General features: G+C 39.1%; 2 protein-coding genes across 2 annotated transcripts in view; one reads left to right on the forward strand and one right to left on the reverse strand.

Annotated features, from left to right (window-relative positions):
* The window catches only part of TSPAN14 (tetraspanin 14), a 60,286-nt gene extending 49,155 nt beyond the window's left edge, over window positions 1-11,131 (forward strand). Inside the window, exon 9 of the mRNA XM_050898715.1 lies at window positions 11,074-11,131. Within this exon, the coding sequence (XP_050754672.1) occupies window positions 11,074-11,094 (21 nt within the window). The 3' untranslated portion in view covers window positions 11,095-11,131. The remainder of the gene's footprint in view (window positions 1-11,073) is intronic.
* Window positions 1-18,365, reverse strand: part of LOC127017575 (rap1 GTPase-GDP dissociation stimulator 1-like) — a 37,546-nt gene that overhangs the window by 3,199 nt on the left and 15,982 nt on the right. Inside the window, 9 exon segments of the mRNA XM_050898711.1 lie at window positions 385-524; window positions 3,919-4,044; window positions 7,137-7,271; window positions 11,337-11,480; window positions 12,118-12,243; window positions 13,496-13,624; window positions 15,831-15,956; window positions 16,122-16,244; window positions 17,098-17,208. Of these exon segments, the coding sequence (XP_050754668.1) occupies window positions 385-524; window positions 3,919-4,044; window positions 7,137-7,271; window positions 11,337-11,480; window positions 12,118-12,243; window positions 13,496-13,624; window positions 15,831-15,956; window positions 16,122-16,244; window positions 17,098-17,208 (1,160 nt within the window).

The raw sequence follows: 18,365 nt of genomic DNA on the forward strand, positions 1-18,365 counted from the left end.
AGGAGGACTGACGTTCGGGACAGGTCTGGGTTATCTTTGCCATTTTAATTTGAAATTTGAAACTAATATTTATGGAAATAGAAAAGCTTTACCTTCTTACCATTTGTCAAGCCTTACTCAAGCAGGGTAAAAGCTGACAAGTGACAGTAAGTAACCATGTTCCTCGTTTCTGTGCAGTATCTGTGGATATGGAGAGTACTGCTTTCCTGCTCCCCTCCCCCTTACTGGTATTGAGGCAGACTAGAAGGGTTTTTACTGTGAACTTTCATGTTTTTAATGATAAACCTGTATGTGCTGTTTAATGCTTAACCCGTAGGTATATCAACAACCTTTAAAAATATTTGAGGATAAGGTAGAAACATATCAGACCAGTAGCTCTCGTACTTGAGATCTGTTGTGACGCAAGATCGATGCTAGCAGCCGATTTGCTTCTCCGTGAATGCCGGTGTGGTCGTTAGCATTGCACCACTGCACAAGTCTGTTGAGCAGCATGGGGTCTTGGCCCAAGATTTTGGCTGCATCAGCTGAAGAGAAAAGCATCATCAGGAGACATTCAAAATCAGACTTCTCAGTCTTTCTGTCAGAGAAATGTGAATGTAGGAGTAGCCAGGACCACAGGCCTGAGCTCAGTATCCTTTAAGAGCTGTAACTAAAGCATTGGGCTTTTAAGGGTTCTTGGAAATCTTTACCTGAGGAATGCGGGTTGTGTTAGGGCAACTCTTGGAGCAAAAGAACAAAGCAAGCTGTTCCGATAGACCTATCCTTTTAAAGAGGCTGCTGAAGCAGGGCTTAAAATGAGCAGCTTCATATCTTTGAAAGCAAATAGTCTGTTGCTATAATGAAATCTTCATGAGGACTCCCTTTCCCCTTTGGTTTCTTGCACTTGCTCTTTGAGCCCTGCACAAATGTAATTACAGGCTTTTCAGAGCCTGTTCTTGCTGTTTCAGTGCTCTTGGTAATGGTGATAACTACTGTTGGTAGCATGTGGGATGCCAGGTCTTAGTACAGAATTGCAGCATGTCTGTAATTGCATGTCTCAAGTCTTAAGAACGTGTGTTGAACTGTGTATTAAGCATCATCAAAACTTCCCCCAGAGTTTGGAGGAGCCTTTTAATTTGCGTTCCCCTGTGTTTCAGGAACCATATCTCAAGACTTGCTAGAAATATTAATCTGTATGGTTGACATTTGGAAAAAACCTCACTAGATAACTTTTCCTAAGAAGTGGAACTCTAATGATATGCTGTGGTTTAATGCTTGTTACCACTAAGGGAGACTACTCCCAAAGCTCTTAGTTCAGCAGCAAAAGGAATGTCAGTCTAACGCATGGTTCCACATGAGTCTTGTTGCAGTTTAGTAATGCATCTTCACAGTGCTGTGGATCAAAAGTGACTAACTGGTGGAAAGTGATTTCCTAAGCAAAGGAAAAATGCAGATAAGGGGTCTAAGGACTGTGAAACACTCTATTTTCACCAAATATGTTAAGCCAAGGATTCAGCCCTGAGAACATCCTGGTAAATAGTACTTCAGTAATTTCAGTTAGTTGATTCTGGTCAATACTTAAGACTTTGAAATTCTGCATCTTGGTTCAACTGGAATTTTCTTCTAAGTGAAGGGTACCACCAACCTATACTCTTTCTACTCTAGGGAGGGAGATGAAGAAGGACAGACACTGCCTTTTTTTTTTTATTTGTCCAGTACACTAAGGAACCATCCACAGGTCAAAATCCCACAAGCAATCTGGGAGCTTCTAGCCTAGTTGAACATACTTGTTTTGAGAAGAGTTACTTGTCACTGCACAACCACCTGAATATTACCTCCTGTAACAGAAAGGCTTTTGTTTCTAGGTCAGATGTTAAGTATTAGTCTGAGGAGATCGTGGTAATCCAGTTTAGTACAGAAAGCTGAAAGAGGTAAGAGGGTGGTGAATGGAAGCAGTCTAAGAGGTTTGCTCAAAGGAGGAGTCTTGACCCAGTTTGATAGGAACCTCCTGATGTCTGCCAGCAATAGAGCTCTGAGATAAAACCCAATTAGTTATTCTTAACGGGAACAGGAGGACCTTTTAACTTACAAAAAGGCCAAATTTGAATAAATTGTGTGTATGATTGAACTTTCAGTTGAGCTGAAAGTCCTTTGGCTGTTGAAGTGCACAAATTCTTCTGCTCCTCTGAAGCAAAACAGTGGAAAAACCAGGAGTTAATGTTAACATTTCTTTAGTGTAATGAAGCTGACAGATCTGACTGCAGTCTTCTATAGTTAGAAAGAAACCTACCTCTTCTGGAGGCCTCAGCATGCCCAGTGATTGTCAGAGTAATGAATTTATACTAGATAATGCAATTAACTAATTTAGTGTGGACTTCTTAGTGGATGTGTATTCATAAGAGTTTCAGGCCGAGTTAATTAAGGGCAATGTTAGCTCATGGGTAAACAGAATAGAAAGTAATTAAAGATGGGAGAATTGTGCGCTCATAGGCAGGAATGGGTAAACATTGAATAATCTTCTACTACTCTACACTTTGATATCTGTTGTTTCCGATTCAGAAGTTGTAACATTTTGGGCCAAATTCCAACTTCATACTAGGGCTGGTAAAAATAGCATTTATTAAAAAAAAAAAAATAATTTAGTGTTTGATAACTTAGATCTGTGTTGTTATGATGTCTCAATTTTAAAAGCTAAAGGGTCTGCCCTGTCACAATTCAGATACAACTTTGGAGAAATGACCTTTTTAATTACTTCCTTTAAAGCCTGAGAGGAAGATATAAGTTTCTGTATATCTTGCAATGTCCATTTCCTACCATGATGAAATAAGTGAAAGCAGCTTTTTACTGGACTGGAGTCAGTGCAAATTAATAGGACTGCTACATCTACATTTTATATTGTGCATATTAATTTGAAAAAGGATGCAAGTACCTGCCATATCAAAGTGGTGTCTGCAGTGGTGTAAATGAGTGCTGCATGGAATGTAGGAGAGTGAGGTTTTTTTACCCTTCCATATCACTAATGAATTTGTGATTGTAATTGTTCTGTACCAGCTGTAAGTTCCCATTGCAAAATGGTCATAACACTTCTGATTCTGTTTTTGACCTATTTGACCTATTTCTTGTTATTCTTTCACATCAAGGTGGTCTGTACTGATTGGTGTTCTAGAACAGCTGCTCTGGTGATAAGAAAGAATTAGAACACTTACTAAAAAAACCAAATCCCACGATACTTGTTTTGGTGTTATACTCTGGTAAGAAGCTAGATAAGTCTAAGGATAAATTAAGGTATTGTAGATCTTAACACAATTCTGTCATTGTGCATGTTTCTCAAAATGCAGCTATATGCACAGAATGAGTATTGTTGCCTTTGCGTACCCACCTCTGTGTAAAACTGAGTGAAGTGCAAGTAGATTATCCCATATTTCAACATGCAAAGTAAACTCAATATTTGAGCCACACCAGCAAGATAAACCTGGCAGCATGTTCATAGCGAGACTGCGTGACTGGTAGAAACTCATTTCTCCTGCCTCTCTCCACTCCAGCTCCCTTTGATCCTTTTATATTCTCCAGTTCTTCTATTGATTTGCTTTCCTGTGATTTGGCACTGTAAATCCTTAGCCTGACTCTTTTCCATCATACTCATGCCTTGCTGGCATATCTCTGGTGGAAAATATCTTCCTTTTAGGCCTTTGCCATTTCTTACTGACTACTGTAGGTTCTTCCACTTGGTTTGTTTCTGACCTACCTCTGAGGCTGACTGGGTCGGTATGGAAGGCTTGCAGGCTCTGGCAATCATCTTTGTTGGAACCTCTCCAGATTGAGTGGAATTAGGTTAGCAAGACACTTAGCCTGTAGTCTCCTTGCACATCCGTTGCCTTGCAGGGGGAGGGGAGGAGGGGGGCGTATAGTTGACATCAGTAAACATTAGCAATTCCCTACCTTGACCATCTGCTAACATCCGTAGTGTTCCAAGAAGTTTAAACTGCACAGGAGGCATCTCTGACCTTAGAAGTGCCTGAATCCGTTCTGCCACACCTTCTTCCAGAATTTGAACCTTGTTAACAACTAGAAAATGGAGAAAAGACAACTGTGAAGCTCAGTAACTACACAAGCATCTGGAAATGTAGATATGACCTAACTGTTGTTCTGAATTTTATGCTCTGTTATGCTCTTGGCAAAAGGTCCAACTTCTTAGAGTGCTCAGAAATGAAGTCAGGACTACTGGACTGTTTAGACTTCTCTTTTGAGCTAAAAACTTCCTAGGAATTGCTGTTATGATATTTAGGTTACTCTTGATCTTAGCCCTGCCCGGAATGAAGTATGTAAAAAAGGATAACACAGCATTGTTGTTTCTCTTCCTTTTTCTAGTGGTAATAGATTATCCATCCACTCACCCACTCACATGAGCAAGCCTTTCCTATGCTTGCTGATCTTAACTGACCTGGGTAGCAGAAGTGATTTACATAGTCATATTTCTTGAGAATGAATTTTCTTTTTGTATTTGAGCTCACTGATCCCCTGTTGTTCATGCCTTTGTTTCTGTGCTTTCCTCTTGTAATTCTGGTGTCTTTGCTCCAGTCATTAGTGCAGTAATCCCTGGTAATAATCAGAAGCTTGTCTAGGAAGAGTCCTAATGCTGCTTAGCTGCGATACCAAAAGCTGCTTCCTCCAGAGCAATTTTCTTCCCATCTTCTGTATGCCATTTTTTTTTGAGGGGGGAATGAAAGGACGGTGAAATTAGGGAGATAATTGTTCTATCCCTTCCCCCTTCTATTGGGCAAATTGAGAAGCAGACACTCAAGTAACTTGCTCTTAATGTCCTTGTTTTTCAGTGGCACAGACTGACTCTATTCACTAGAGCATAATGACTTTTTTCCATTTTTTTATAAGCACCTGTTCTCTCAAGATAACTACTTGAATTGGAAACTTCCCCTGTGCCCATTTGCAAGTGCTGGCCCATATTTAATTCATTTTTATTTTATGATTTATTTGGATTTGCACTCAGTCTTTTTTTTTCCAGGTAGCAGACTAATTGTTGAAAGTGATAGAGTTTGTATATCTGGAAGTGATACATTATTGTGAGGGAATGTCTTACAGCTTCCATATTCTGGTATTTTTATGAATTGATGAGGAAAAGTACAGTGTAGGAATAGCTTTTTAAGTGCTATGCATTGGCCACACACTTGGAAAGATCTAAAATGGTTTGTAATAGACTTGAACAGAACAGATAACCAAAATAGACTATGTGTTGATACATTGATGTTTTATAATTCAGAGTTGAGCCTTTTAAAGTACAGCTGCAAAGAACATTAAGATCTACTGGTACTGTGTGTAGCAGGCAGTGATATAGGGGTAAAGTTGTAGGTTGCAACCACATTTTTCTGGAGTTTTAGATTCTATAATCTTTGCAAGATCAGCTGTGTTCATTGCTTTGTTAAGGAACTCCCAAGGAATGCCTGGGCTTGGCCTTGCAAAAAGTGAGCCTTGGTCTTCGTTGAGGAACAGGTTCTGTTATGAGTTAGAATGTGATCATCTCTGCTTGAGATGTAGGCTTATAGAAAAAAATCCACATTTTCATTCTAACAGATAGTTATATTTTGCCTACTAAGTTACTCTCCTAAATTCAGCTGGATGGCTCTCCATGATTTTTCATGGTTCTATGATTATCTTCTAATACCTCTGTGTTAGGTTGTAACTGATGTTAAGGTAGCTGGCATGCATGGTTGAAATACTGCGTACTCTATTAGCACCAAAAAGCAACATGCACAGGCCTCTCTGCTGATGTGTAAGGTGGTAGAAAATATCTTCACAGAGAAATAAAATATACATAGAAGCAGCGAGGGGCTTGTGGTGTGAAATATGTTTATTAAAATACTGAATAGACAGACATGGCTGGGGCTATTAGGATCCAGAAAGTGTGATAACACTGTAAGCCAAAGTAAGTAAGTTACTTGAGAGCATATCAAAAATAAGTTGAAAGAAATAGGTGAAGTTCTGAAGAGAGCTATCTGCAAGAAGAAATGAGAGTGATCAGGCTTTAAGTAGTAGAAGCAAAGTAGCAACTCGTATATTCTGGGCTTTCACTTGTTCAAAGCAATGATTATGTATAAAACTGTTAAACCAAGCATGCTGGCTAGCTTACATAATAAAATTGGCAGACATCTTCAAGTTCTTTTATTTTCAGAAAATAGCATTGGTGTCATGCTCTTCTCTGGAGTACTGTATAGCAGTGTAAGGACTGTGTTGCAGGGTGCTGTACTGTTATGTCTCTAGCAAAACATTTTTGGCCTGAATGGCCCTTTCACATGGAAGCAGTAAATTTGAGATGAGAAGCAGCACAATTTTCTGATGTGTATTAACAAAAGATCGCAAGAGTAGAATCACAGAATCATAGAATCGTTTGGGTTGGAAGGGACATTTAAAAGTCATCTAGTCCAATGCCCCCTGCAATGAGCCAGGACATCTTCAACTAAATGAAGTTGCTCAGAGCACTGTCCAACCTAACCTTGGATGTTTCCAGGGATGGGACATCTACTACCTCCCTGGGCAACCTGTTCCCGTATTTCACCACCCTCATTGTTTAAAAAAAAAAAAAAAAAGAAAACCAAACCCAAAAACTTCGTCCTTGTATCTAGTCTAAACCTACCCTCTTTTACTTTAAAACCATTACCCCTTGTCCTGTCGCAACAGGCCATACTAAAAAGTCCGTCCCCATCTTTCTTATATGCTCCCTTTAAGTACTGTAGTTTAAGTGTGTTACAAAGGCCGAATTTGCAATGAATATTGGCTTTGTAGTAAAGGAGCAGATTTATGAAAGCCCTACCAGCTGTGATGTGATAGCTCCGCCCCATACTCTGTATTTTAAGCTCTAAGCCCTGTTCTGCATTTTTGTCTTGAACTGCTGTATGCTGTTAATGTGAAACCATTTCAGCAGCTGGCAACGAGATCACACTTTATTATATTTAGAACCTTTATGCAGATGAGAAGTCCTGATGAATTATTCAAATATATGTCTCTGCAGGGGGAAAAAAGGTCAATTGCCCCTCAAAATACAGGGGACTGGAATTGGTGACTTGGACAGAGCTACACAGATCTTCATTAAATGACCCATCTTTACAAAGAATCACAGTTAAGTCAATTGTCTTCAGACTCTGTACCTGGTATAGCAAGGTTTCGAAGTGCACTGAGTGCAGCATGTTGAACAGAGACGTCCCCACTCTCTACGTGTTTCTCCAAAAGATCCAGAAGCTGATGTATGACTCCTAGCTGTACCATTCGTACACAGTTGCCATCTGAAGAAAGAGGCAAAATCAAGCAGGTGAGAGAGATAAGAAACACAATGATAGAAATTAACCATGCGAACTGAGAATTCAGGGAGCCTTTGCCTTGACTGTTTTCGTGTCTTAGTAAGATGGAGACTATAGCTTTTGCATTGTTTTTTACAGCCTTCAACTCTCTAGACATAAGTGGGCATCAGCCACCTGTGAACTGATGCTGAGACACCCTTTAGTAAAGCTTAGCTCGAGAGCGCTTTCTAGCAACAGTCACTGTCAAATTCAAAACCATATGTTCTCCAGTCAATTTCTTCCTCAATACTGCTTTATATTCCACTATATATGTGGTGAAATACTGGTGGTATTTTCCATTTCTCCACAGGATAGCTTTAATACTCCAATTTTGCTATTCTGCTGGTTTAAGAGACTATTGTGAGACCAGGGATCTTATCCAGCAATGGTGGGTCTGATTACTAGTTTTGTACTGCTGTTACTCCTTGTATTCAATCAAATAAATTGTCATTAACTAATCATCGAAAGAATCAGGCCTAGGTTTTTCTTACCTGTTTTGAGAAGCCCACTTTCTGAAATGAGAAGTCTAATTGTGTTGCATTCATATGAAGCTAGGAAAATGAGTTGGTGTAGAGAGTTCTGATCTGTTTAATGCTGGTGAAAGAGCAGATTTGTACATTCCAAAGAACTACCATTTTGCCCAGTACATGCTCTACAATATTTTGTCAGTGCATGTCTGTATGTCTTCCTCTCTCTGTGAGGACTTACTCTGCAGAGGTGACAGCCCTTTTGTTATCAGAAGTTACTTAGCTCACCTTGATAGGAAATGAGAAAGTGTTCTCCTAAAGACCAAAAGGAAACACTCCATATTATGGTCTGCATCCTTCCTGAAGGAAGTGTTTTGAAGATGCCATTTGGCAAATATTTTTCTGTATTTTATGCAGTTTATTATACCTGAAGTGTCTTCCTGATACCAGTGAACATTTCTTTATTGCTGTGCTGTTACCATGAATGCTCTTCGTTAAAATGTGGGAAAACAGTGTGGATGCTGTATAGGAAGACCACATCTTCACCTAGAATAAACAATTATCCATGGAACTATACAGACTTCATGCAAATACAGAATCTGACCAAAAGTAGCTTTAGGTACTTCTCATGGTACTGACTACATGCCTAAGATGTACAGACTTCTAATTGTTGTGTGTATACCACTTAAAAATGGCTCTAGTAATTTTAACACCTTTGCTGGTTTGAATGTTATTTCCACCTCACAGTGGTAGAAACTCCTCCATGTTGTCTTTTGAACCAATGCCTACTGTTCCTTTAATCTCTTAGTGTTTCAGTTAGCATATTTTTTTCCCCTGTGTTACTACCTATGTTAAATAAGAATTTGTCAAATGCCTATAATGGAAGTGGATATTTTCATGAGAGAACTGTCAGTCTGTGAAATAGTTCAAATTCTACTCGTGCAAAAATCTCTTGATATCAATTTATGCATACATTTTTCTAAAACTGATGTTTTTGCTTGTGATTCTTCAAATGTGCTCTTGCCTGGTCCTAATCTTTGGAGATCAGAGTATATGAGGAAAATTGCCCAGTCCTCTTTAGGAACAGGTTTTCTAGGAATAGACCATCTCTTTTGGTCTGACAAAATTCTACAGGCAAAATACTTTGATCTTCATATAGACTAACCTTAATTGAACTTAATTTCTCTCCTCTCCCCACTTTTCAAACCGAAGAATGGCAGAGCATTTTTTTTTCTCTTATAGTAAAGTGCAAGTAGGCAGAACCCGTTACTGGTTGCCTTGCTTTGATTGTTGCAGAGCTCCAAATTGGTGTTCTCTCCTATGGATTTTTGCTTGGATAGCAGCAAAACCTTCAATTTAATGGCTCATAGTTAAAGTCTGATAGGAATAGCCACTTTCATAGTTGCAAAAGCTGTCCATCATCTTTTTGCTGTCTCAGAAGTCATTTGACGCTGAGATCAGATTTCCACAGGATTTTTTTTCCTCTTAGATTAAAGGCTGTGCATACATCAGTGGCACCTACTGGGGCCTGAGAGGGATTATTCACTTTTTCCACATGAAACATCTAATGGGGTTGTGGGGAAGATGGAGGGAGAAGAACGAGTGACAAAGCAAGCCATTCAGCTGAATAAATTGAAGATAGCCAGTTTAAAGGCACCGAGGGCATTTCTGTGGCCTTTGTAGAACTGTGATGCATGATGGCTGATTCAGAGCAAGGTATAAGACAAGGAGGAAAGAGTCTAGAAAGGATATGGGGGGGAGATGGAGAGATGTGTGTATGATAGCTTGCTTTAAAGATAAGACTGACTAGCTAAACATTCAGACAGATGCAAGGGAATCTTTTATGATAATTAAGCACATATTAATGCAGAAAGTTGAGCAACGTTGAAAAAGCTCTTTTTTGTTAATTGAGTTTGAACCCAGTACAGTAGCTGTCAGTGAGAAAGGACAGAAAACACGGTGGGGTATCTTCTGCTGACTGATTCAACACAGCATGCCTTCCAGGAGTCTGTTTATAAGAGTCTCTCTGTGTTTCTCTCTGTATAGTATTAATGCTCATTGCCTTCTATAATAGGAAAGTGAAAGATAAAATGGCTTGAGATTTCTCTTTTTCCCCTGATGTGTCTGAGTAACCCTCCCTTCCTCAAAGTGACTTAAAACCTAAAACATCAATAACTGTGTGTTATTTTTATATTTCTAACAAATGTATCTGCTATGAAACATTTCCAGAGTCTGCCCTCTAATGTGTGATTTGGGAGCAGGGGGGGGAAGTGCAAAAGCTTGCATACCTGACTGCCCCATTTTTCACAATTATGTCCCTCAAATTACCTCAGTATCATTAGCATCTGTCACTTAAACGTATACAAGTCTCCAGTCTGCGGAAAAGCAAGAATGTTACTGTTTCAGAGCCTGGGAGCAATGAAATCTGAGTGTTGTTTTTTCTCTCCACTCAGAAACAGTGGCTTTCCATCTTTGAAGGGTAGAGAATAACCAACCTTAGCATTTTTTGTAAAATTAGCAACAGGCGTTGTTCCTGTCTCTGTAGCTGTGTGTGTTTGGATGTGGTGCCAGTACCGACGTTCTGGGAGATACCACATCCCTTAGCAAAAAACTTCTGCATGTACTGTCTGCAAAAAAACTTCTGCATGTACTATCTGTGGCATGATAAATAGAGAGAACATCTCATGTCTGTTTATAGTTAACCCCAAAGTAAACTGTTCTGTCTATCTTTGGGGAGATTTGAATCAATGATGACTTAAAGATTGTTGTTATAGTTAATAATTTAAGATCTTTAAATTGTTGGTTGCTTTGGGATTGGAGGTGGTAGGATGCAGCATAAGTGTCCAGTTCTTGATGTTTTATTCTTTAATCAGTATTGCCCAAAATACAATATAGCAGGGCCACCTAAACTAAGTTTCTGTTAGGTCTTTAGCCTTTTTGTGTTCTTCCTGAAATCAGCTTAAAGACTTAGTGAAAAATCTAGGTCAGCAATGTGTGTAGTCTGTTCCTAATAGATAGATGCAGAACTTAGATTACAATAAGTTCTTACATTTGATTTGTTAATCTAAATGTTTGAAGTATGTGCACAGATTTGGAATACTGACTGAGGAAACATGAGTAGTTCAATACCATATGAACTTAATCTGATGATTAGCTTTAAATTTAAAACTGGCTCTTAGGCCAGCTTTGAAAGTAAAGTTATAGAAGCAGGGTGTGAACTGATGACCGCAGGTACAGCTACAATGGCCTGAAGTTCTTGTGCTTGCATTGTGTTCATGCAGGAGCAGCCACAGTGGTATTAGATGACTTGAGGCAACATACGTATATGCTTGAAGGGAAGCATGGCAATGTGAGCACTAGGCTTCTACAAAAAGTGAAGAAGTGTGGTGTCTGAGAAGAATTCCCCTAAGGATTATGAAACAGGTTGCAGATGTGTCCCTGTTAAGGAAATGAAAGCGACAGAACAGATGGCAACTCCTCTGCTAAGGGGACTTTTTGATGTTGTTTCTTTATGTATCTGGACTGTCAGTATTCCATTTTTTACCTCCAAGAAGCAGAGAGACAATGAGATCTGATGCAGCCTTCACAATGCATGTGTCTTCAGCTTGCGAACTGCCCTGGAGCCTCAGCAGGATCTCGGACAGCACCTCTTGCACGCCTGCCTCCACCAACTGCACTTTCAAAGCATCTGTAGAAATCACAGTAAAAGCACACTAAAAGCTGCTTGGGTCTTTGTTGAAGTGTTTCAAACTAGGAAGCTAAATCCTTGAACTTTAGCCAGTCTCTTTTTGGGTGCAGTCACTGTTTTAGTTTTGTTTGTAACAGATGTTCTGGTGCTAGGATGGCACCAAGGCAGAATGAGCAAAGCTTCTGCATTGATCTTTGACACTTCTTGTCTTGCCAGTCATGAGTTTTTATTTCTTTAAAATCTCTATCAGGTATCTAGATACTTCTAGTCAGTGCTTGTTACAGCACTGGTTAGAGTAGTCATCTATGATATTTGGTTGTAATTTTTTTATGGAAAAAAAATCTGTCTAGTCTGCTTTCCTGTTACACACCATGGAGAATATGAGTTTGAATCTGCTATCTTACGGATCCACTGAAATAGTGTGGAATGCTACTCTCTCCCTCTTTTCTTTGTTGCCTCACCTATTAAGCTTCAAAGTCTTGCTCAGGCCAGGATTTCATATGTTCTTGTGGCTTATTTCCACTGAAAGGACTGCTGGTTCCATTAGTAGGATCACATGGCAAACTCGGACCCAGAGCTTAAGCTAAGTACCAGTACCTTGTCTCCCCTCATTCTCCCAAGCTGAAAGGAGCCTTACCATTTTCTGCAAGGGCTTGCAGGACCTCAAAGATGACTTCTAACCTCTCATGGTTCTCTGCTCTTCTCAGTTGTTTCACCAGCTGCTCAGCAACCTTTGTCTTGCTTAGAGCTTCCTTGGCTGTATCTGTGTATATGATAAAGTCAGGATTTTGAATGTTTCTTTAGCTGATTAAATGTTAAAAGCATATTTCCCTATAATCTGAAGTGATTACACTACTTTGTTTTTGAAAGCTTTTTCTGTTTTTACAGATGCTTCTGTCCCTTTGGACAGCACTGAGACAGCAAAACTCTGCTCCATCCCTTCTCCCCCCCCCCTTCTTTCTTTAATGCTATTTTTGTGTAATTCCTGTAGCTATGACCTTACAATAGCTGTCAAATTAATCCTGGCTTAATTCCACTGACTCGTATAAATCCATCTGTAGTATGATTATTTAATATATCAAATCGGCATATGCCAGTTTGCTGTAGTAGTATATTTTCTGTCTTGATTAGATGGTTCTAGTCTTGCTGGGATCCTAAATATCTACAAGATATATGTTAACAAAGATGAAATTTTTTTAAAGCTTGCTGCTCTCTGACATAGAACACATTTGAATGGAATATGGTATTAAGTAATATAAGAGATCTATAAAGGACAGACCTCTCTAGAGGATGATGTGACAGTGTGATATACCATACCCTCTTCCCTGCCTTTCCCCCTAAATGCAGGAAGCAGTAGATCAAATTGTAGTCAGCCCATATACAAAGTGTGGTAATAATTTTCTTGGTCTTTTTCTTCTGTTGCTACTTACAAATTGTGTGAAGTAGGGCAGATGTATTTTAAATCAGTGGAGATGCCTTTAGTTTGAAAATTGTGTAAATGAAAAGGGAAGCTGTTTCATTAAGGTATATAAACTTAATTATTAAATAGAAATAAATGTTTAATCAGTATTTAATGTACCATATCTGAAGTAGTTGAAACTGTCAATTTACCACATGAAGTTATGCCCTCTATACTTTTTTCTGGGTCAAAAGCTGTCTATTAAATCTTAATTGTTTTAATACAGTACCAGCCATTGCTGGTACTCCAGGAAAGAGTAGTTACTTCTCCAGTACAGCTACTGTGGCCAGTCTCTGATTAGGTATCAGTAGTGTTTAAAAAAAAAAAAAAACCCCAAAAAACCACCAAAACAAACAAAACCAAAACAAACAAATCCCCAAACCAAAAAACCCAATCCCCCCCCCCCCAAATGACCCAACAGAAACAACCCCCCCCAAACCCCAAAAACAAAACAAAAAAACCCCCCACAAACCTGTGGGCATTCTGTATGTAAATGGAAAGGCGGTGACAGTGTGAAGATGATATTTTGCTCCAAGATACAAAAATATTTACTTACCAAGGGCTGCAAGATTGCATAAGGCCAATAGATCAACATGGACAAGTGGTTCACTCTCTGCATAATCAGTTAATATTCGGACTAGTGAGGTGGTTACTCCTACCTTCACCAACTCTTCCTGAAGATCACCTGGTAATAGTAAGCATAGAAGTTAAAGGTGATTAAATAGGGACCAATTAAATCAGTAAAAAGGGTCCAGCTGAGATGCTCTGCAGCAAGATAGTCTGGTTGTTTCTCACACTGTTAGAATTTGTACAGCTTTTGTGCTGTGGGTTCAGGCTAATGCATGTGTGTGGGAAATGCAGGTTCAGGACAGTTTTGCTAAACCTCCTGGTTCTACTTTGACTTGAGGAATTAAGCCACTGTAAAAATGTATAAGGGCAATTGCATGAGCATCTCTACTACTAGTGCAGCTTCTAAAGTGAATTCTGATGGACTGTATTTCTTGGCATGTATCTGAAAATTGGGTGCAGAACAGACAGTTGGCTTATTTTTTTTCTCAGGGAATGGGGATCTCAGCCGTATCCTATGGTTTCTTTTGTTCTGAAGGGCAGGGAGATGGAAGGAACTGGAAAGCCAAGATAAAGCATAGTCTAGTGGTGAGACTGCTTTCAGGGATTGACAGTGTTCTGACTCATATAGCAAATGTCCATATACCTGCTTTTTGCATGTTAGAATAATGATTTTTTTTCTTAAAAAAATAGTTCTTTGTAAAACAAGACACTTCAATACCTGGGCTATTATAAGATACCACTGAGAGACAGACTGCTTTGAAGTTGATCTAGGGGAATCATTCTCTTCCAGTTGTTTGAATGTTAGTTGCTCAGCATGTAGGGAGTCTTGGAGTGCTTGAATTCAAGGTATCTTTGGAATTTTTATAGGCTGAGTAAGGTTCTCAAGCAGGTGTAAATGTGTGACTTAAGTCAACAAAGTACAGTAAGTAAAAATTAATTTGGTCCTGGTTCCACTATACTAACTACAGTTGTCTCCATCCACATGCAGAATTGCTGAGGAAAACACTGATAACTGTTTTCTTTCTTTTTGTAGTTTGTCTTGTAATGAATGAAAGCTTAATATCTAAAATGATTTTGAGAATGCCAAGAACTGTGAAATATGAAGTTGGACAGTGATGGTTGCTTAACAGTACAATGACACTGCTTTTGCAGCAGTGTCTTGCTGAGAGCTAGACTGCTGCTTGGATGACAGCATGTATGACAGACACCAGAAAGTGTCTGAGTGCTATTGTAGCATATACAATAGTAATGCGGTTAGGGAATCACTGAAGCTAATTTTTCTGTGATGTATTTATTGCTGTGTTAGTAATAGAAATTACTAAAGCATGTGTCTTATAGTCGCAGTCATCTTGTCAAATCTATGCTGGGCCTGTGCTCTGACAGAAGTGAAGCAGATTTGCAGTATAGCCATATGCTGTAGTAATGCTGGCGTACAGTGTTTGCGTGAGCCTTGCATGTAATCATATGGGGAAGGTTTTTTAAGCTATTATGTGGCATTCCTTGGCAAATACATGTAATTTGCAGGGGGCTAGTAGAATCTGTACCAGGTACCTATCATGCTTGGATTTCATAGGAACAGTGCAGGGAGACAAACCCATAGCTTTCTAGATAAAGCTACGCAGGTCCACACTAGAAAGATAAGAGAAGGTAGATTGAAGGCAGAGGGAAATGGATAGAAGATACTGGGTGGAAAGTTCCATATTACCTCCAGTATGCAATAAATACTTCTAGTCAGTCTGGGAATTAAAGGTAAAAGAAAATTCTTAAACTGTTGGGTCAAGTAAATGAAAAGGGTTTAATTTGTGAGACCAGCAGGCAAGCTAGTGTACTGGCTTTATGGAAAAATCTGGAGCACAAAGATCTCCTCTATGCAAGCAGTAGTCCTCAGAGAAGACCATTCCTTGCGTAGATAAATATCTCAGTATTTTTTATTTTTTAGAGTCTGTCTTTTCTGACACAGTTTTTAAACAAGTGCTTTGCTTTATAGATGCTGTTATTACTTTGGAAGAAGACAGTCATCCAGAATTTGGGCCTAAGGCAGTTTGGCAAAATTAAGATACGTATGAGGCTCTGTAGTTGCAGAGCAGTTCTGACAGATGTCACCTTGAAGTCAAAAATAGGGGGAAACCCAGAGTTCAGGAGGTATTTGGGATGCATTCAGCCTGATGTCTGTGAGCTGTGTGAATTGTATATCTAATTGGAGGCTGAAGTGCATTGTGTGCTCAGGTCTCATAAAATTATTGAGAGTTACAGGTTACAATGCCTTATAAAATAATGCCTTACAGCTAGGGAAAATAGGATTCTCCCAAGGTGATACTTACGATTATCATAACAGATACGGCCAATAGCCCTCCCAGCATGAAGCAACATTTCTTGGTCTGTGCTCTCCAGCAAAGGTATCAAAGTTAGAACCAAATCTGCTTCAATACATGGTTTCTTCATTTCCTCTGTGTAGGTAGAGGAGAGGGACTTGTGGTTTTTTTGCCATGTTGAAATAGAAGAATTGCAATTGCAAGACCAATAGCTGGTAGCCATGAAACAAAACTCAGGAGTAGAGAAATACAGCTAAAGTGCTGTAATAAGCCTTGTAGTAACATTTTAGTACAACATACCATTCTTGGCTATCTCTGAAAGCACCTGGGCTGCTTTCAGTGCACATCGTGGATTGCCCTTCAGGATTTTTGCCAAAGTTACGAAGATCCCACTCTCTCTGAGTAGGCTGAAGGATTTCTGCTCTGTAATGATAAGAGTGTTAACAATACCTGCAGAAGGTTTGCAACTGTTTTATTTACATGTTGCTTTGTTTCCTAGAGTTCTGAGTGGATATCTGTGGGATCCAAGGTTCTGACTTAACAAGGTACTTAAGGGCTGTCTCAGTCTAAATTTATGGGAACAGTCATCTGCTTGAATTGCAGCAAGTGTGGTTCCGGCTGATTATTCTGCTTCATGCTGAATTGAAGCACAGGTGGCAAAGCAGAGGAAAGCAGTTTCATCTTCTCTGACTATAAAAGGATGCTTACATAAGGCATGGGAAGTCAGGGATTAAGATTCTATTCCTGTGGTATGGCCAAGCAATTAAGTTTGTAGGTAGGCACAACACCTTTTATTAGACTAGCAATTAGAACAGTCAATCCCCTTAGCATTTTTTCATCAAAAATATGGCTAATTGTCCTTAAGGTAGTAAATTGCCATCTGTCAGGAGATTCAAATAAATGCAGGTTTATGTTATTTCAGGAGAATGTGCAAAGACCTTAAAGACTTTCTTATAAGGAGACTAGGAACTACTTTTTAAATTCCTGACCTGATAGGGTTGCCCCAATTTAATCCTGGGAGTTTGCAGTAAATAGAATATTAAACTTGGAATTTCTCTGCAGCTTCAGGTGTTTTAGTGACCAGTAGCTTTATCTGATCACAGGTAGATTTGCAAGTATACAAAGAGAAAGGAAAACAACAAAAGAGGCTGAGGACAGCTATAGTTCCAGCAGCTATCACTTCTTGTAATACAGATCATCACAATAGATGAAAACCTCCAGTGAATGCTTTTGGATTGTGCAAATGGTTAAATAGTGATCTGGAGTGATACTTAGCTATCTTCAGTAAGAGCCAGGAGAATCCCATTCAGACTTGCAAGGATCTGATCTTCAGCATGTGTGTCGTCTCCACAGAGCCCAAGGTACTCCAGGTGCTGACTCAGGGTTTCTAAACAGAATGGGATAGACTGTGGTGAGCCAGTATGGAAAATATTGAGTTCTTCCTGTTTATTTCTTTTCAGTGACAATGGCTGGCCATAAGATCATCTCCTGAAGGGTCCAGATGTAAATATGCTAATTAAATAACTCATTTAATTAAAGAGCATGAGGACAAAGGCTTGGGCCGCTTCTCAGACAGCACATAGCTCTTGTGCAGGCATAAACACGCAGAGATAAATTCTATCCGGAAAAAGAAATTAACGTATAACAACTGTGGCAGAGTTTGAGGTGGGGAGGAGAGAGGAATAATTAGAGAACTCAAATCAAGCCTGTCAGTTCTAAATACCTCTTTATCATAAAGATAGTACTTGCAGTTCAACTAGCTGTATATCTACTCTGATAGTGGCCAGTAGCAGGCACTGAAAGAATGCAAGGATGAAACAGATATGGTAACATACTTCGCCCTTAGTTTCTGGCAACCTTGGCCTTTAGAAACCCACCTAGTATTTACATCAATGTATTTAATACATTTTGATGGACTTTTATTCCATAAATTTGTTTAATTACCTATTTAAGATAATTCATACTTTTTATCTCCACAGCACACTGTGACAATAAGTTCTACAGTTTCACTGTTGTAAGAGGAAGATACTTCCCTTTGTTTTAAAATATTTACCAAAAAGCTCAAAGCTAATGGCCTTTGAGTTACTGTAATAAGAGAAAGGAATGATCCTTCACTATTTGCCCTTCCCATGCTTGTCATGATTAGGTGGATTTTTATTATATCCTTCCTTTGTAATTCTTCTGCCAATTCATTTAATATTTCCTCTACAAAAGCTTTGATAACTTGCCTCAATCTTTTTCCAGTTCACTTTTATTCTTTTTTTTAGGTGAGGAGCTAGAATTCGAAAGTGTTTTCAAGATACAGGTGGACTGGGATTAAGACAGAGATTGTAATTTTTTTCTACTCTTTTAATCCTTTGTCTATTTGAGAATGTGTTTTGTGCAGCTATTCAAAATGACTCGATCTCTGGGCAGAGGGAGTTAATTTAGACCCCACCATTATTCATAATTAGGCCATCTTGTCCCTGTGTATATTGTTCTGCGTTTACAGATACTGAACTTGATGTGCCTCTTTATCCCAGGTTGTACAGGATGATAAGATTT

Source organism: Gymnogyps californianus, chromosome 6 (assembly GCF_018139145.2).
Source record: "Gymnogyps californianus isolate 813 chromosome 6, ASM1813914v2, whole genome shotgun sequence".
Classification (NCBI taxonomy): Eukaryota; Metazoa; Chordata; class Aves; order Accipitriformes; family Cathartidae; genus Gymnogyps; species Gymnogyps californianus.